We start from the raw sequence: 20,487 nt of genomic DNA, 5'->3' as shown, positions 1-20,487 counted from the left end.
ATAATCCCCTTCTTCAGCACACCTTTATCTTTCTTAAAAGTAGACTAACAGAATAGACATGGGAACTCCTTTTATGGTTGGGCACTGCCTGCTCCTCTACTTATAGTATCTTCTTTTATTTCTGATAACACAAGGCAAGGTGATACTCTAGATTTGTATTACAATTGAGAAAAGTGAAGGTCAGAGAAGCTGTCTAAGTAACTTGCTTAAGGTCAAACAGCTGATGATTGATAAGCTAAGATTTGAAATGAAGACCTTTAATTTAAAAACACATCCTTCAAAGTGGATTTTCTATTAAATGACATAAGAAAATAACTTGAAGCCTGGTATGGTAAACAAGTTAAATGCTCGAAGTGGATCCTGGGATTTAACTTGAAAACAAAGGGTGACTCTCAAATGATGTGACATTTCCCAGGCCAATAACAAACCATCCCTCATGCCCTTTCCTTAAGGAATACATACCCATCCTCCCTGGGAACTACTGTGAAAGGAACACAATTCAAATGCAGGAATGGTGGTCCATGTGCACCACTGACCTACACCTTGACAGAAGCAGTAAGGTAGAATGAAGGGAGCACTGGCTTCTGAGTCAAAGAGACCAGAGGTGGAATTCCGAGTCCATTATTTTTTCTGCTTCTCCTTAGCCAAGCTATGTACTGGTTTTTAGCTTTAGTTTCTCCATCTATAGCAATGAAATGTTGATAATACCAATTTGTAGGCCTCTGATTGGGGTTAAAGTGAGATGATCCCTGTATGGAGCAGATAGGACCACTCCTGGCATGTAGACCAATAGCTGGAAGTCCCCTTTCTTTGTGCAGGTGTGAGTTATTCATTCATCTCTGTTTCCCTAGCCAGACCTCCCTATGTGTCTGTATGACTCTTTCAGTCATTTCTGGAATGAGATAGAATTCTGAGAAATGATGAGAGATTTCAAGAGAGAGAGAGAGAAGCGAATGTGCTATATTCTGGTGATTTATCGTTCATTTGGTCAAGAGGAAAAAAAGAATAATTTCAGAAATTTACTGTGATTTGCCACTGTTCAGTCATGATCATTGTGTGTCTTAAGAATTATATATTTTTTTTTTTTTCAGTTCAGTTGCCACTCTGCATAGGTTCTTCAGGAAATAACATTTGCCATGATTCTTAAAGACAATTATTCTGGGAAATTCCCATTTTATATTAGTTTCAAATTAACCTGGTTATTACATTTTTTTTTACTTTAATGACTCTACATTTCTATCTCTAAAAATGTACTCTGGCTCTTTTGATACCTGCCAGATATTTCTGGATAATGCCATGTTATTTTCTCTGTTTTCTTTCTTTTTTTTTTCTATATGTAATCATTTTAATAGACCTATTTTATTGCCTGTATCTGACTACCCCATCCTCCGAAGTTCGTGGAAACTCAATTCTACCACTTGTTATGTCCTTGTGGTGAACAGCTTTGTGATATGAGATTGCAGTTTTGTGTCCTTTGGGAATCTATCTGTGAAGATCCTTTAGCTGCTCTGTATGCTCCTAGGGGGTTTTCTTTCTGGGTGCCCAGAAGTTGACTTGTGTGTAGGCACATTGTCTTTGAGCTGAAGTTCTGCAGGACTTCTAACTTAGAGCTACCAGATGCCTGTAAGGGCAGGGCCCTGAGGGTGAGTTCTCAGAGGAGGCTTCCTTCATCATGCACCTGCATCCCAGACAAAGATGGGTGAGCTTCCTTGACATCGTTTTCTTCTCTACCCCTTCACTTTACTATCTGTCCCTTTACAGAAAAAGCTTGTGAACCCCTGCTATAACCTACTGAAGGATTGCCTTTACTTACTGTTCTGAGTTTCAGCTTACTGATCAAAAGGGCCTCCAGCCTCGTTTCCTGTCCCTACACAGCTCTCAGAGTCCTGCTCCCCTCCAGGGCAGGTCTGTGTAGATTTAGGGCACTGCTTCTCAGTTGTCTCTTTCTCTAGACCTCTGGAGATTTTCTCTACTTTCTCTAGTGCCCAACTACACACTTAAAATGATGCTTATTCTATTTTATTATTGGACAGCTCTGGGGCATATTTAATGAGTAGGCTTTTAGTTTACCCCTGCCACCATACTGCAGGAACCTTGGCGTTGGTGTGAGATCATTTTGCTCTCTCGGGAATGCCTTAGGGACATTCTCGTGGGCTGTGCTACAGGGAGATGCAGGGCTCACTGTACTGAGGGCAGGGTGTGGGACTAACCTCACCCTGGCCAGTGACTCCTGGCGTGGCTTGGGCAGGTCTCTCTCTCTCCTCTGGACCTTAGTTTGATTGTCAGTGAAAAGAAGGGATGATTGGCATTGTTTCTCAAGTTCTCCTTGTGCTTTAAATTTTTCATTTTGATCAAATGCTATTTGCTGTGCTCTAGTCGGCTATGTTCTTGCAATGCACAGGGCACTTGCTGAGTGCCAGAGAGAGCATGGTAAGAATGCAGACTCCGCAGCCACCTCATGGGAGCATTCAGTCCATTCAGTGAAGAGGAATGGACCAACAGGCAGTAACAATGCTGGACTTTCAGTCTTAGGCAGGGTGCGTACAGGGGCAGGGACTATCCAGTGAGCACCCTGGGAGAAGCCAGAGGAGGCTCTCCACAGGCAGGATTTCTCAAAGGAGAACCAGAGTGTGACAAGAATGTTTCCAGGTAGAAAGGCAGGACAGAGTCTTCGTGGAAATGCACGAGCAAGGGATGGTCCCACTTGCTCCAAGACTTAGAAATGCATGCGAATGCCTTCCGGTCAATCAATGAATAGCATCTTAAGCATAATATCTAGAAGCCAAATTCTGTCTGGGCAAAGAACTGGGCACAGTGGAGGATGCCAGTGGAGGATGTCTGTGTGTCTGTATATCTGTGTGTGTGTGTGTGTGTGTGTGTGTGTGTGTGTGTGTGTGTGCGCGTGCGCAACCCTTGTTAGAGAAGGGAGCATGACTACTGCAGCCTCAGCTACTAGGGCTACGGCTGGGGAAAGTGGTAGTTATCATGCCCGTCCTTTCCCGAGCAGAAAGAGCCAGTGCATCTCCAAGGGGGTGTAATACAGGGAAGTCGGGGCTGCAATACAGGGAAGTCGGGGCTGCCAGGTTCAGCCTCACACTACAGCTACAAAGTAGAGTTGGGCCCAGGTGTCAGGAGCCATGCAGGGATAATGATAGGGTGGCAACAGTTGAGGGGCAAATGGAGGAGCTTCCAGAGAGATTTTCATGAGCAACGTTTGTGGGTTGGTAGGTGGCAAGAGGGTATGGCAGTGTGGCTTCAAGGTGGGAGGAAGTTAGTGACTCCTCCCAGGACAACTGAGGACCTGTCTATGGAATAAACACCATAGCTTGTTTACATCAGCATGCCATTTCTACTTTGCTTACATACTTGTTTGTTTGTTTCTAGGGCCCTTCCGGACCACCAGGAGACAAAGGCCCCCCGGTACAGTATGCTTTAAATAAAGGGATGAGTTTCTCTGGGAGGAATCCTGCTTGAATCAAAGCAGTTTTAAATGGGAAGTACCAAAAACTGAAGTAGATTCTGAAATTTCCTCATATTATTGAACAGTGCAGACTGTCCAACGTATGAACTCTGACCTGTGGAATACAGTGTGATAGATGTACATATGAGCAGAGAAGGGATGCCACACCCATATTATAGTCAGGCAAACAGACTGGCTTCAGTTTTGGGCATCTTGTCAACACAGACGGGTGGCCATGATTTAATGAATTCAGCCAAATTGCCTGAAGAACTAATTTTGAATCCTGGTTTCACCAATCCCAACTACACAGCAGTGAGCCAATGTGGGGATTGCTCTTAATCTGTAACGTGGGCAGAGTAAGACCCGGGAGCCACTGTGGAGACCTGGTGGACTGACTTTATGCTGAAGCAACAGGAGGGCTCTCAGTCAGCCTTCGTTCTTAGGAGCAGCAAGCATCCATGACATGCCTGTGCATGCATTTACCGGGAAAATGCGATTTCCTATAAATTCACCCCAGGGGAAATAGCTGCATTGTAGCAACTGGGATGATATTGTACCTTATGACATGTGAACATATTTTAAATAACCTTCATTTATATGATTTCTGAATTCAGGACAGGGATTGCTTTGTGTGTGTGTGTGTGTGTGTGTGTGGCAGAGTCCCGCTCTGTCAACCAGGCTGGAGTACAGTGGCACGACCTTGGCTCACTGCAGTCTCCGCCCCCTGGGTTCAAGCAGTTCTCCTACCTCACCCTCTCTAGTAGCTGGGATTACCGGCATGAGCCACCATGCCCAGCACAGGGCTACAGGGCTCCTTATACCCATTTTTATAGATGAAGAAGTTGAGGCATTATGTAGTGAACTGATAGACATGAGATTTCAGAGCAAGTTATTGCAAAGCAGAGACAAGACAAGTGGGACTCTAGATGGAGGAGTCGGTGTGAGAGGAGGTCTGTGAAGGCCCAGGAGATGCAGGGTCAGCTCCTGAGCAGCCGTGTAGCACAGTTCCAGCAACTGCCAGGAATTCCCACTTTTAGACCTACTTAAGGAAAAATCTTACGGGAAATGAGATCCATAATGAAAGATATCTGTGCCGTTTCCTGATGTTGTCCAGAAAATTGCAGCTAGAAATTATTTTCTTACAAAGAGTAGTAATTGCCAGGCATGTGCTGAGTGTTGTGCTGGGTCTTGCACAAGGAAACTTCTTTAACCACCTAGTTAGAGCTCTCGGGGCTGATTATCCATAGGACATGAAAGGAGTGAGCCAGGGTTTGAGCTCAGGCCCATCTCACCACAGGAGCTGTCCCTTTCACTCAAGCAAGGGAACTATACAAATGGGGTCCAAGTTGTCGGGCTCAAAATGAAGGTTTTCCAGAGCATTCTCTCTGTGTGTCGAGCACATACCTCCATAGGGTACAGTCAGTTGAGTAAGCTCTGAGCAGGGTGCTTTGGCACACTTGTTGCATCAGATTCCTCATAGCAACAGACCATGTGTTGAAGGAGAGCCAACTATTGCCAAGGAGGGAGTGTCCTTATTTGCTTAAATATTGTGGGGTGTCAGTGTCTTCTTTTCTTTTTCTTCAGGGATCACGAGGCTTACCTGGATTCCCCGGCCCCCAGGGCCCAGCTGGCCGGGACGTAAGTACAGAGAAATGGCGGGGACTCAGTGAAGGCCCTTACACGACCCCTGAAAGCCCACCCTCCGCCATCTCCTGGCCTCCTTTGACCATGTGGCCAACTTGGTAGCCCGGTTGAGGATTTCCAGGAAGCCCCATGGACATGCTTTTTATTTTTGCTCCTCTATTGAGTGGGGCTCGTAATTTTGTATTATCCAGTTTTATTTCCTATGTTTGTGTTGTTTTCAAAATCTTTTCAACTCCTGGGTATCCCACACAATGTTCCCTAATTTCTTGGTGAATGTCTTACATACCCCAGTGAGTTCTGCTCGAATCAGGCACTGCCTTCTCCAGGGCCTTGTCCCTGACCCTTCCCTGGAAGGGCTCTCTCTTTTCCATGGAATTCCACAGATGTATGTGACGCTCATTGTGAGGATGTGTTCCTTCCCACTTTGTGACAATGACAGTAATCTCTTATCTCCATTGTTTGGCCTTTGCTCAGCCATTTCTGAGCTCTAAGAAGGAGCCCCTGTGTCTTATGCATCCTCATGGTCCCTGGTGCCTAGCAGCGTGCCAGGCACATAGAAGGTACTTGATCCATACTCATTGACCAAATGGTAAATGACAACCATGAGTCCTTACAGGACAAAGGTGTCTGGCACTAGTAAGCAGTGGTATTTATTGCTTAGACATACATCTTTTCATCTCTGTAGTTTCAGTTCATTATAAGCAGGAACAACAAAATGTCCTTCTCTTCCTTGGGTTCTGTTTCCAAAGAGAAGGTTACTGTCTTATTCCTGCTTCTAAGTATTCAAATTTCACTGTTCCACTCTCAGCATTCTTATAGCTAGTCTAATAGTATTTTTCTACTTTTCAAAGCCATTCCTTCCACTTGTGTTTGGGAAAGCACTGGGAAAGTTTAAGACAGGGTGTGAGTGTGTATATGTGTGTGTGTATGTATGTGTGTGTGTTTGTGTGTGTGTTTGTGTGTGTCTGTATACGTGTATGTGTGTATGTGCGTGTGTATGTGTGTCTGTGTATGTGTGTGTCTGTGTGTATGTGTGTATATGTGTGTACATGTGTGTATGTGTGTATATGTGTGTGTATGTCTGTGTGTCTGTGTGTTTATGTGTGTGTGTATGTGTGTGTGTCTGTGTTTATGTGTGTGTCTGTGTATGTGTGTGTGTCTGTGTATGTATCTGTGTGTGTGTGTCTGTGTATGTGTGTATATGTGTGTACATGTGTGTATGTGTGTATATGTGTGTGTATGTCTGTGTGTCTGTGTGTTTATGTGTGTGTGTGTGTATGTGTGTGTCTGTGTTTATGTGTGTGTTTGTGCATATGTGTGTGTGTCTGTGTATGTGTGTGTGTCTGTGTATGTATCTGTGTGTGTGTGTCTGTGTATGTGTGTGTCTGTGTGTGTCTGTATATGTGTATGTGTGTATGTGCGTGTGTATGTGTGTGTGTGTCTGTGTATGTGTGTGTCTGTGTGTATGTGTGTATGTGTGTGTATATGTGTGTGTACATGTGTGTATGTGTGTATATGTGTGTGTATGTCTGTGTGTCTGTGTGTTTGTGTGTGTGTCTGTGTATGTGTGTGTGCATGTGTGTGTGTCTGTGTATGAGTGTGTGTCTGTGTATGTGTATGTGTGTGTATGTGTGTGTGTGTCTGTGTGTTTATGTGTGTGTCTGTATGTGTGTGTCTGTGTTTATGTGTGTGTGTCTGTATGTGTGTGTGTCTGTGTGTGTATGTGTATCTGTGTGTGTGTGTCTGTGTATGTGTGTGTCTGTGTGTATGTGTCTGTGTGTGTATGTGTGTATGTGTGTGTATGTGTGTCTGTGTGTCTGTGTGTGTGTGTGTGCACGCGTGCATGCATGCACGTGTTCTGTGTGCATGAGTTGTTTTTAGTTTTGTGTTTAGGACAGGAGTTGTGGGGGTAGTTCTAAACATTTGTCATTGTCGAATTCTTCCTGGGAAGCCGTGGGTATTCAGCTGAGATTGGAATCCACGCATTTTTATTGGTGCCAATCCTCATGGTGTGATGATTTTTTTCCCGCTGAGTTACACTTAGCAGATAGAGAGGTTGGCAGAGGGTGTGGGTAGAGTGGGTCAGGATTGTGTGCTTCTCACAGTTAGTTTTCTTTCCTTCTTCTCTTAGGGTGCACCAGGAAATCCAGGAGAAAGAGGGCCTCCTGGCAAGCCGGTATGTCATCTTATGGTTCTGGATGAATATTGACTATCAGTTAGGGCGTAAGCAAGAGAAAAAATGCAACACAGAAGGTTCAAGAGGTTTTAGCAAAGGGACCTTTGACAAAACTGTGGGCAGAGGAAACTAATATGGGATGTTGTGAGACTCAGAGATAAATTGCAGTGGGAAGTCGTTACCACCATTATGCCTGTTTTCAAAGCCCAGGGAGAGTAGAATGGTGAGAAAGGGATTGCACATAGGAGCTCGGTCATGGGTCAACACTGCTGCCAGAAGGCTTGGCCCAAGGCCAGGAGGTAGGGATGTCTCCCACCCTCCAGTTCCCTGACAGTGCCTCGAGTTGGGGAATTCAACTGCGGGCCAGCAGGCAAGCCAGCCCAGGACACATTCCGGGGGTTTAAACTCCCAGGCACGGAACAGGACAGAGAAGGGTGAAAAGTGGATCTGAATGAGCAAATGAACAATAGCAGCACCCAATGCAAATCCCTAACTTGCCCGTTTCCTAGCACTTGACTGGGTGATGTCAGTCTTCCCAGTTGCCCTCTGTTTAACATGGAAGAAACGTTCTTTCTTTCCTAACAGTGAGAACAGGCGAATTTGTGAAAGGTTGAGGAGACGGGGACAGCCCTGAGTGTTGGTTCCTTGGCAATGTGGCCTCAGTCCAGCCCGAGAGTCCTATAGGCTTCCCTGATGCGAGGCACCCTCATCTCCTGGGACACCCTCTGACTGAGTTTCCAATGCTGGAGAAGCCCACAAGGTTTAGCTGAGTAGCCTGGCCATAGGGGGACCCTCTAGGGAAGGAGCAGCGGGGATGTGCTGGCCTGAGAGAGTGGGAGGCAGCTGTGCAGATGGAGAGAGGGATGAGTCCTTGGGAAGAAGCTGCCTAAGATGGAAGAGACAGCAGCAACCAAGACTGGGGAATCACAGGCCTCCAGAGTGAGTCTTTAAGTCTGGTTTCAGAAACTGGGCAGAAGCTTCACCTTGAGATGGATCTGAGAGGCTGTCTGTCTCTTTTGCAAGCCTGACCTGCTACAAATTCCAGGCAAGGACCCAAGGCACAGACGTCCCTGTGGGTGCGGATGACCCCCCCATCCCTTATCTCAGTTGGCGGGCACACCAGAGACCTGGACAGGGATCCTGGTCTGCCATTAAGGGTCCTGAAACTTTTCATTGAAGACCTTCCAATGAGAGGAGGATAAAGTCTTGTTGGAAGTTAGGGACACCTTAATTACTCATGTTTCCTCCCCTGTAGAGTCAGCTTTGCAACAGCCAAATAAACCTCACTTTATAATGAAGCTACTTCATTATCAAAGTGCAAAGCTCTGGTGAAGTGCAGGGAGAGTGAGGTTCAGGCCAGAAGTCAAGCAGGGGTTCAGATGACCTCTGCCAGATCTGGACTTTGACATCTCCCTGCAAAGATAGTTAAGTCAGCATAGTGTAGCTGACAATGTGGATAATCATGATTATCTCTCAGGCGGTCAGCAGCAGAACAGAGAGCTGAGGGGAGAGAGAGAGAGGAAGAGAGAGATTGAGAAGAGAGAAGAGAAAGGATCTATTAGATTAACTGAACATACTCCTCCCGAATGGTCCCAAGTATGGCCCATTGGCTCTCAGGTCTCTCCGAGCTCACTAATCAGATAAGGCATGGTTGTCTCAGGGATTCCCTCATGTTCAGTGATTTCCCAGAAGGACTCACAGAACTCAGAAAAGCTGTTATGCTCATAGCAATGGTTTATTACAGTAAAATGATACAGATTAAAATCAGCAGAGGAAAAAGGTGCACAGGAAGGAGTCCAGGAAAGACCAATACAAGCTTCCATTTGTCCTCTCCCAGTGAAGTTGTGCAGACAGCACCCAATTCTCCCAGTCACAGTGTGTGACAATACTCACAAAGTGTTGCAACCATGGAAGCTCACCAGAACCTTGGTGTCTAGGGTTCATATTGGGAGTCGGTCACACAGGCAAGGAGTGCCCACATGGCTGATCTTAATTACTCAGTCTTCATCCTCTCTGGAGGTCAGACTGAGATGTGTGTCCAAGGCACCCACCATAAATCATATTGTTAGCATTAACTACCTGGCTTGACCCAAGAACACAGGTGAACAAAGACACTCTTACCAGGCAGGACATTCCAAGGGCATAGAGGTAATTCCCAGGAACCAGGCAGCAGCCGGGACATTTCTTTGGAATGTGCAGGGTTTGGACAACACAGGCCTGCTGAGCTAATTCTTAATTACACAGTTCCATCCCTCAGTGGGTGGAGAGAGTGACCCAAAGTGTTTCCCCAGTGCTGCACCCACCTGGAGAGAAGCATAGAATTCCTGTTCCAGGATCCTCCTTCTGTGTCAGGTTGGGTTCTCTGGAAGCACAGCCTGAAGTGGGGATTCTTATGCTAGTGACTGATTGAGGGAGTGCTCTCAGGATGGAGGGAAGCAGGACATGACAGGGGAAAAAACAGTAAAAAATGTGCGTTCAAGTCAAGCCTATCCCCTGCCTGATCCCACATGGAACTCTGGACTGTGAATGGAGCCACCAAGCTGTCCCACCTTGAGGCCAGGCCCAGCTCTTTTCACCCTACCATCAGTCAGTTATCGGCTGTGTAACCAGCACCAGGCATAAGGATGCACCGAGAATGGGGAGGATCTAGGTAGGATGTAAACTGGCATCTACATCCCCACGCTGTCCACTGTTCTCTGAGCCCACTGGGCCCAACAACAGGTGACATGAGTGACTGACTCATAGAAGGCAGAGATGGCAGTCTGCCATATCCTGAGTCCACCTTCACAAGGCCGCCGCCTCCATCTACATGCTGGTCCTGTGTGTCTTTTGAGACTTGTGAGGTTTACAGAGATGAGTCACAGCAAGATGTTAATGAAATTTTATCCAAGACCACACTGTACCTAGACTGAAAATCCACTCCTCATTCTCTCTCCCTTTGTGACTGGTGCCCAGCCATTGTGTCTGATATAACTCACTCTAATTATGCAAAGGTCTCAATGGCAATGTAAGAATATCCCTAGTAATAGAATGCCAGCAGCATTAAAATGTACCAATTTGAACCATATGAACCCTTTCCTATTATTAACTTCCCAGGGGAAACATATACGGCTTGAAAATAAAACACCTTTCCCTTTTAAAAGTTTTAATAAATTACTATAGCAAAGGTTGTCTTTTCTTCAGAGGACGTCACTCAGATAACTGGGTGGGGAGGGTCTTGGCCTTGGCTTTAGCAGCTGCATCCTAAGTGAGTTTTCACTGCAGTGCGGATAATTCCTTGAGTACCTCCAATCTGATTTAATTCAACTCCAGTCTCTCTCAGGGAATCCTCTCTTTCAATAGCCCAGAGTGTTGATTGAATTTCTGAGCATATCAACACAGAAAAGACCACCAGCACGTTTCAGGCCACTGCAGCAGTTACCCTGAACAAACTTGTGTTACCTGTTTCATGGTTTTGCTAACCACAGGATGGCACAGAAAGCCCATGGGGTCAGGGATGGGGAAATAGCCTGAAAAATTGCCTTGGTTTCAGCCTCCCCAAAATGACAGACTGGATTCGTAATTCGTACACCTAAACTCAAACTTAATGAGGCGAAATCACCCACCATGCATTTAGTTGTTAAGTTTACCACCTTGCTTCTGCTGCCTGGGTCTTCTGGTATTCCTTTTTCTTTGCAAAATTTTAAATTTTGCAAAGTAGCCCATCAGTCTCAAAGTCTTACCTAAGAATCCCATCTTTCCTTTAGGGTCTGCCTTTTAATTTCCATTTCCCTTCCTAGCCTTATGTTCCTTGCACCCAAATATTTTCTGAGCCTTCACCCTGTCTTGGGTTCCAGGATGGCTGTGGTTGTAAGAGACACAATTGTAGCTCCAACTCACAGTGGGTTTGAGCATGAATTCATCTGCCTGCAGACTCCTACCTACCTGTAGAGGCTCTGTAATTACTCCTGATTTCTGAAATACCCTTTCTGGAATTAAAGACTTTTAACCCATAATGACAAATGAAGTGTAAAATGCTGTTTCACCTGGGAGAGCTGAAGACGTTGGCTTAAATTCATACTAGGTTGTGAATGACTGATAGTAACAACTGTTGCTCATTTGGGATATCCATGACAATCCAGATTGCAAACAGTTTGCCACTTTGCCTCCCACGGTACTCATATGACCTATCAAGTTTTGGTGGTCGGGGGGAAGAGGGAAAGCTGGGAGAAGAGAAGGGGCAAACAGAAGGAGAGTAGGGATGGCAAAAGGCTGAAGTCAGTCAGACTTGGTTAGGACTGGCAGTCTGTGCAGTTTCTGTCTTGGAGGAGTGTTCTTTCTGTGGTTCCCAGGCTTGGGGCATCCACTGGGCTGTCCGTATCTCATGCATGGCACAGTGTGTCACGTATTACGTCACACTTTAAAGGCCTTTTGCTTTCTGAAGATGCCTGGGATTTACTGTATATATGCATGTATGTATGTGTTTGTTTCTTTTTATTTTGACAGGGCCTCTCTTCACTACTGTCTCCAGGGGACATAAATCTCTTGGCTAAGGTAAAAGCATACAATAAATGTGCATGTGTTTTGAAAATGGTGATGGCGGGATTGGAGATCTTGATAATATGTTGGGGTTTTTCTTTGGAACAACTATTTGGTAGTATTAATGATAACAGCAGCGCCATTAGTTGACAACTCACCATGTGGCTGGTGATGTGCTAAATCCACCTGTCCAATACAACAGCCACTGGCCACATGCTTCAGTCTAAATTTAAATTAATTAAAATTAAATACAGGCCAGGCACAGTGGCTCACGCCTATTATCCCAGCATGTTGTGGGGATTGCTTAAGCCCTGAGCCCAGGAGTTTAAGACCAACCTGGGCAACATAGAGAGACCTGGTCTCTACCAAAAAAATATATTTTTTTTAAATTAGCTTGATGTGGTGACATATGCCTGTGGTCCCAGCGACTCAGGAGGCTGAGGTAGGAGGATTACGTGAGCCTGGGAGGTAGAGGCTGCAGTGAGCCATGGGCATGCAGCTGCACTCCAGCCTAGGTGACAGAGCAAGACCCTGTTTCAAAAATAATAAATAAATACAATTAAAAATTTAGGTGCTTGATCACTCCAACCTCTTTCTTTACACATACTTAATAGCTGCATGTGGCTGGTGGCTGCCTTATTGGGCACTGCAGATATATAGCAGAACATTATTTGGAGCTATGCTGCACTAAATGTTTAATGTGCCTCCCTTATTTAATTTTCACAAATATTCTATGGGGTCAATACTATTTGTTGTGTTATTCAGCATACAAGAAGCCTGAGATACTGTGAGGGTCAATGAATGGAATGGAATAGAATAGGACATCCTAAGAATAAAATCCTTTCTCGCTGACACCAGAGGCTGGCCTTTAACCCAGCCAGGACTAACTCGTGTTCTCAAAGGAGGGCCAGTGACAGAGTCAAACAGCCTGGACCTGGGTCCTGCTGGGCCAGGACCAGAGCACAGGCTCAGTGAGGTGACGTGGGCTGCTGGGCCTTTTAGCCAGGACAAACTCAGATGTGAGTGCAGACTTGACTGGTTTCTAGAACCACATTTGCTTTCCCCATGAGAGGAAAAGGTCCTGAGAGGTTGAACATAACTTGGCCAAGATAGGGCAGGGCATGGCTGGAGTTACACCCGAAGGCTAAGTTGCACAGGTGCCCAGGTGCCTGACCAAGGACCTGGGGTCTTCAATGTTAGAGCTGGGAAAGGCTGTGAACAAGGGAGAGTTAAGGTCTATACTTCAGAAAGAACAGGCGTGCTGCAGCCAGTGAGGAGGCCCCTTCTGCTGTCTGTACTTCAAGCCTCTGTCGTAACTCCGGGTGAAGGGTCGATACTGCATTTTGTGTGACTGGTCCCTTCCTTCCCTCTTGTTCTCTAAAAGACACTTGGATGATTTCAGAAAATACCTACATGGACACAGGAAGGGGAACATCACACTCTGGGGACTGTTGTGGGGTGGGGGGAGGGGGGAGGGATAGCTTTAGGAGATATACCTAATGCTAAATGACGAGTTAATGGGTGCAGCACACCAGCATGGCACATGTATACATATGTAACTAACCTGCACATTGTGCACATGTACCCTAAAACTTAAAGTATAATAATAATAAAATAAAATAAAATAAAAAGAAAGAAAATACCTACTTCATACATGAAGCCAAGGGAGGAAAACAAAAGAAAAAAAAAACCTTCTCAGAAGTCTGGGACGTTCAATCTCACTGCAAATTGAGATGCCTTGATGGGAAAATTACTCATTTTATTAAAAAATAAGTAGCAGAACAATCTTTACCAGTTTTTGTTGATGAGTGGGATAGTTTTTTTTTTTTTCCCACAGTCAAGGACATGACAAAAAATCATTACCTATTGATTCACTCTTCTGTTTATTACAGGCTTTTATTAGCCTGGATTCTTTTTCTTAATTCCCTCACTCTAGAAGGAGCTAGGTTTTCATCAGCCACCAGCCCTCTCCACCCCCCACCCCTCACCCAGAGGATTTCAACCTCAAGATGTCCCAATCTTTATGTCAATAATAAGAGTGAGCACTGAAATGACTAAGCATCATTCCTCATGGCCATAGCACTGAGACAGATATTTAGTCAAATCGATATTTCCTCACTATGAAAGGATGCAGCTGTGCTCATCAGAGCAGCTGGAAACCCCAGAAGGAATGCAAGCGCCTACGTGCAGGGTGGCCTGTGGAGACTCACTGGTCCCACAGAGCTGAGCTTTGCCTGGAAATTCTACAATCAACAGCCTGGGATGAGTGTATTTGGCCAGGTCTGGGGAGCAGACTATCTTCGTCTTCCTGTTTTGTGCAGTCACTGGCCGTCATCTCGATGTTGTAAGTTAGAATCTGCTGGTCTAGTCTAGGTGGCTGGTGGCAGGTGTCTCCCCTGCTGAGACATCTTGTATTACAGAATATTTGTCTCTGCCCCAGAGGGTTTTATAACTTCATATATCTCTTTCTGATAGTTGGAGAACTGACTGGGTAGTAAGTTCTAAGAGTCCCTGTTAAATGAATGTCCATAGTTGGATCTGTGCCCAAGGAGGTCATCTTAAAGTTGTCTCCATTACCCTTGCAGAAATATTAATTTATTAAATCCTCACAAACAATCCTGTGAGTGGGTTCTGTTGCTATCTGCATTTTACAGATGAAGAGGTTAAGCATAGATGGGCAAGCCACTTGTTCAAAGTCACAGAACTTGTAGTGGCAGAACCAAGACTCAAACCCAGTGAGACCAACTCTGAAGCCTTATGCGTAGCCTCTCTACTACCCGATTCATCTTTACATGAGCCAGAACTTCCTGACAACTATCTGATGAAGTCCAGGCAGCTAGTGAGTTCTCTGCCTGTCACATAGAGATTTGGAGATGAAGGCTACACAACTCTTTGGTAGGAATATTGTAGTGAGGATTCAGATGTCCAGTGAGAAGGTGGATGAAATGACCTAGAGGTCATTTCTTCTCCTGGGAAGCAATGACTGTTATTTTCTCCATGTAGTAAGCATTTTGTTGAGTGCTTACTTGGTACTTCAAACCACACAAAGTACAGTATTACATGCAATGACCTAACAAGCTGAGTTTGTTGAAAATAGTTCAGACAGGTTTTCTTCTAGTGTTTTTATGGTTTTAGGTCTAACATTTAAGTCTTTAATCCATCTTGAATTGATTTTTGTATAAGGTGTAAGGAAGGGATCCAGTTTCAGCTTTCTACATATGGCTAGCCAGTTTTCCCAGCACCATTTATTAAATAGGGAATCCTTTCCCCATTTCTTGTTTTTGTCAGGTTTGTCAAAGATCAGATACTTGTAGATATGTGGCATTATTTCTGAGGGCTCTGTTCTGTTCCATTGATCTATATCTCTGTTTTGGTACCAGTACCATGCTGTTTTGGTTACTGTAGCCTTGTAGTATAGTTTGAAGTCAGGTAGTGTGATGCCTCCAGCTTTGTTCTTTTGGCTTAGGATTGACTTGGCGATGCGGGCTCTTTTTTGGTTCCATATGAACTTTAAAGTAGTTTTTTCCAATTCTGTGAAGAAGAAAACCTAGGCATTACCATTCAGGACATAGGCATGGGCAAGGACTTCATGTCTAAAACACCAAAAGCAATGGCAACAAAAGCCAAAATTGACAAATGGGATCTAATTAAACTAAAGAGCTTCTGCACAGCAAAGGAAACTACCATCAGAGTGAACAGGCCACCTACAAAATGGGAGAACATTTTCGCAACCTACTCATCTGACAAAGGGCTAATATCCAGAATCTACAATGAACTCCAACAAATTTACAAGGAAAATACAAACAACCCCATCAAAAAGTGGGCAAAGGACATGAACAGACACTTCTCAAAAGAAGACATTTATGCAGCCAAAAAACACATGAAAAAATGCTCACCATCACTGGCCATCAGAGAAATGCAAATCAAAACCACAATGAGATACCATCTCACACCAGTTAGAATGGCAATCATTAAAAAGTCAGGAAACAACAGGTGCTGGAGAGGATGTGGAGAAATAGGAACACTTTTACACTGTTGGTGGGACTGTAAACTAGTTCAACCCTTGTGGAAGTCAGTGTGGCGATTCCTCAGGGATCTAGAACTAGAAATTCCATTCGACCCAGCCATCCCATTACTGGGTATATACCCAAAGGACTATAAATCATGCTGCTATAAAGACACATGCACACGTATGTTTATTGCCGCATTATTCACAATAGCAAAGACTTGGAACCAACCCAAATGTCCAACAATGATAGACTGGATTAAGAAAATGTGGCACATATACACCATGGAATACTATGCAGCCATAAAAAATGATGAGTTCACGTCCTTTGTAGGGACATGGATGAAACTGGAAATCATCATTCTCAGTAAACTATCGCAAGAACAAAAAACCAAACACCGCATATTCTCACTCATAGGTGGGAATTGAACAATGAGAACACATGGACACAGGAAGGGGAACATCACACTTCGGGGACTGTTGTGGGGAGGGGGGAGGGATAGCATTGGGAGATATACCTAATGCTAGATGACAAGTTGGTGGGTGCAGCGCACCAGCATGGCACATGTATACATATGTAACTTACCTGCACATTGCGCACATGTACCATAAAACCTAAAGTATAATAATGATAATAATAATAATAATAAAAGAAAAAAAAAAAAAGAAAAAAAAAGAAAATAGTTCAGACAGGCAGGGTGCGATGGCTCATGCCTGTAATCCCAGCACTTAGGGAGGCCGAAGCAGGTGGATCACTTGAGGCCAGGAGTGCGAGATCAGCCTGGCCAACATGGGAAAACCCCGTCTCTACTAAAAATACAAAAATTAGTCAGACGTGGTAGCACATGCCTGTATTCCCAGCTGCTTGGGAGGCTGAGGTGGGAGAATTGCTTGAACCCAGGAGGCGGAGGCTGCAGTGAGCCTAGATCGCACCACTGCACTCCAAGCTGGGTGACAGAGCAAGACTCTGTCTCCAAAAAAAAAAAAAAAAAAAAAAAAAAAGCAACCAGAAAAAGAAAAGAAAATATTTTAGACCAAAGGAAGGGGTAGAGACTAGAGGGAAAGAACATTAATAGATTACATACAATGAACCCTGAAATATGCTAGGCACTTTGTATGCATTATTTTATTTAAATTTCACAACAATCTCCTAAAATAGGAGAATGATCCTTGTTTACAGGTGAGGAAATAGACTCAAGAAGATTAATTGACTTGCCTGAGATAACTCAGAAAGCCCAGAGACTGGGAGCTAGTGTTGATGATTAAGGTCATCTGATCTGCAAATGGGGCAAGGCCACAGATTTAGGGAGGAAAATAAACAAAACCGTAATGGCACATGTAGCAGCTAAAAGTCACTGTGCTTTCACTCTGTGTCAGGACAGTGTCAGGCATTTTCCATTCATTGTCTCATTTATCATAAGACTTTGACATCCCCATTTCACAGATAAGGAGACTCAGGGAGATGAAGCCATGATTCCAGGTGGACAGAGGTTTAAGTGGAGTAAGGGCAAGCCCATTTTGTTGGAAACATAACCCTATCCAGTTTCAATACATTCAGAGAAAGTGTGAATTGCCCTCTGAGCTGGAGTTTGGTGCAGGGCCAGGAGGGACTGGGGGAGCTCCCAGGAGCTCTGGAGCCAAGGTGAGCATCTGTAAGACTTCAGATTGGGGTGATCTCACCCTATGTTCACTGGATTCCAGAACTGGGTCAGTGAGTTGAGTCTAGCTCCCTCACAGGTAGGTCTGGGTCTCCAACAGCTCTGGTCTTCAGGAAATAATCCTGCATAGTGTGCAACAGGCCCAGGTTGAGAGCTCTGCCAGAAGTTAGAAAGAAATAGGAAAGTCATAAGATTTTTGTATTACTCAGGTATAATTTTTTATGTTATGGATCCCACTGCAAAGAATGGCTTCCTATCACCAGGGCACCCTTCAAGTCCAGAAATATCTCAGTGGCTAGAATTTTTGGTGTCATCATGCTAGTTCCATTTGCATCCATCCATCCATCCATCCATCCATCCATCCATCCATCCATCCATCCATCCACAGTTGCAGTGTTTCATGGATGCATCTCATCTTAGAGTACAATAAGAGAAGGTCTACAAAGAGGCGAGCTCCTTTCAGCTCTGCTACTCTTTCAAGCAAAATACAGTTATCAAAAGCAGTTCATCTAAGTAAACTGAATATCTCATGCACTCTTGCTTTATGTATCCCAATATTTAACTCTTCCCACCCTCCAAATAATCCAATCAGCTTTGCAAACTAACCACTAAAAGAAGATGGCACAAGTCGCCAGAATGTCAGGTGGACAGTTAATTGGTTGATCGGTCAGTCAGTTGGTTAGTTGGTTGGGTTGCCTGATTCATTCATTTATAGCACTCATGCCCTGTGGAAGAATATTTGCTATGAATTTGGCAAGCAAAGATAATTCTACCTCTGTCCTCTGAGTGCTTACACCTTCTGTTTGCCTGGTGGAGAGAGGATGGAATAAAAGACCATTCCAACAAGGAGACTAGTACTTCAGTAGTGAGGATTCCTGAGATTTCTGGGAGCAGGAAGAGCCTGTCCCAATCCTGAGGCAATCAGGAAGGCTTCTTGGAGGGGGAGACTTTGTAGGTGAAACAAGTAAAAGGAAGGTGGGCCATTCAGAGGTGCTTTTGTGATGGAAAAACTTTACCATCCTGAAATTGGAGACCAAAAAGAAAACTCAGTCACCTGCAGCTTCACCTCATGGACTAGGAACAGTGCAGCTTCCACGTATTTTTGCAGGTCCCTTTGGTGGGGCTTTCAAAGACCATAGTTAGTGCATGTATTTGTGTCAGTTGACAGCATTGAACTGAGAGCCCTTCAAGACACACACTCACTGTGGTCCCAAACTTAGCACAGTGTCTGACACATAGTAGGTGCCTTTCAAGTGTTTTTTCAATGAGTGAGTGACTGAGTGAATAAATAAATTAACAATAACAGCTAAATGTGTGGGCATTATCTATCTATATGTATCTATGTATCTGTCTGTCTGTCTGTCTATCTATCTATCTCTCTATCTATCTCTCTCTCTCTCTATCTAATCTTTCTTGAGAGTATTCTAAGTGCTTTACTTGTGTTATGCAGTAAACTCCCATCACAAGGAGAGAGGCAGGGTGGATGAGAGGGAGGATTAGAGAGAAGGCCATGGAGGAGGCAAACCAAGAGGCAGGTGGATGAGGCAGGCTGGAGTTCAGTTAGGTGAGTTTTATTTGGCGCATAGTGTGCTCCAAACTGTAAGATCCAACGAATCAGAAAACACATGCTCTGGGCTCAGAGGACTTTAAATTTACTCGAGGAGCAATATTTACCTGCCTTAAAGAAGTAGAACAAAGCCCAATTCCAGGGAACATTTATTAAATGCTTGCCTTGGGTAAAAAATAAGCTAAGCATGGTCAGAGTCGGCATTGTATCATAAAACAAAGTCCCAAGGGTGTGTGCCTGTTGCCTTGTTTATCCTTCTTCCTTGTTCAGAAACCACTTGACGGGCAAACGCAGAACAGAGAATTCAGCTCCCAGCTTGGCCTCTAACATCAGGGGCAGAGCATGCTATTTTTAGTAATACTAAATGTTTGTATTAAATCTGAACTGTTAATGTTTTCAGCTGCTCACAGATCATTTTACACGGATTTTTGACATCATTTCCTCAGGCTATCCTTCCAGAAGTCTGGGTGGAAGTAGGGGGAAATGGAGGAATATCCAGATATGTCAGTGCTGAAACCTAACTTTTAGTTAAGAAAGGGAAAATGCAAAGTTTAGGCACAAGAGTATTTGGATCATGACTCAGTTCACCTATTTGCTGTTCTATCTTCTCTGGTATTTAAAAACCAAATCTCCATCTGGAGAGGTAGCAGCCAGGGCTACTTTGCTTTGCTTTGAAACTGTATTTGCTAGTCATTCTCTCTTTGTCCCCCGTCTCTCCCCACTCTCAGGATGTGTGCAATGACTGCCCTCCTGGCCCCCCAGGCCTCCCTGGTCTACCAGGTTTTAAAGGGGACAAAGGTGTCCCAGGAAAGCCAGGGAGAGAAGGCACAGAAGGGAAAAAGGTAAGGAGAAAAGGGGAAACTCGATTTTTATCATTACAATGAAAATATCATTCTGGAGATCTCAGTATTGCCCCATCTGCCTCTGAAGGTGTTCGGGGTTTGAGGGGTTCAAGATTCAAGATAGATGAGGATTACTGGGTTATGAGATACAACTATGGAAATGGTAGGAAGTGGGTATCTATGGGTCTTTGTCACTTTAAGAAGATGTTGATTGTGACTTTCCAATACATGCTGACACCTGGAAACATATACTCATTCAGTTACATTCCTTTCCACCCTGTCTTTCTCCCTTCCTTTCTTTTGTCATCCAACAACTTTTGCCTATCTACTATGTAATAGGCACCAAGATAGGCACTTCAGACTCATAGATCAATCAATGGATCCATCCATTCATGCATGCATTCAATCCCTTGTTATTACCTGTTTATGACACCCCATTACATGTGTCTTATGTGTCAGTCAACATGTAGACAATGGGGAAGTTCAGAAGAAAAAGGCTGAGACCCTATTCTAAAGGAGTTCATGGTCTATCCTGGAGCAAAACAGAGGTAGGGAGTTTCATGGGTGCTGCGGAAATATAATTGAAAACAAAATCTCCTCCCAACCCAGAAAACTT

General features: G+C 44.4%; 1 protein-coding gene across 6 annotated transcripts in view; it reads left to right on the top strand.

Annotated features, from left to right (window-relative positions):
- The window catches only part of COL22A1 (collagen type XXII alpha 1 chain), a 336,676-nt gene that overhangs the window by 252,318 nt on the left and 63,871 nt on the right, over positions 1-20,487 (top strand). For 5 of the 6 annotated variants that reach the window (XM_054499251.2, XM_063669105.1, XM_063669106.1 and 2 more), the window contains 5 exons: positions 3,385-3,420; positions 5,045-5,098; positions 7,236-7,280; positions 11,766-11,813; positions 19,758-19,871. In XM_054499251.2, the coding sequence (XP_054355226.2) occupies positions 3,385-3,420; positions 5,045-5,098; positions 7,236-7,280; positions 11,766-11,813; positions 19,758-19,871 (297 nt within the window). The remainder of the gene's footprint in view (positions 1-3,384; positions 3,421-5,044; positions 5,099-7,235; positions 7,281-11,765; positions 11,814-19,757; positions 19,872-20,487) is intronic. The other variant, XM_063669107.1, reaches the window with a different exon arrangement.

Source organism: Pongo pygmaeus, chromosome 7 (assembly GCF_028885625.2).
Source record: "Pongo pygmaeus isolate AG05252 chromosome 7, NHGRI_mPonPyg2-v2.0_pri, whole genome shotgun sequence".
Lineage (NCBI taxonomy): Eukaryota > Metazoa > Chordata > Mammalia > Primates > Hominidae > Pongo > Pongo pygmaeus.
Note: the sequence above shows the minus strand (reverse complement) of the source record. Positions and strands in the feature narration are given on the sequence as shown.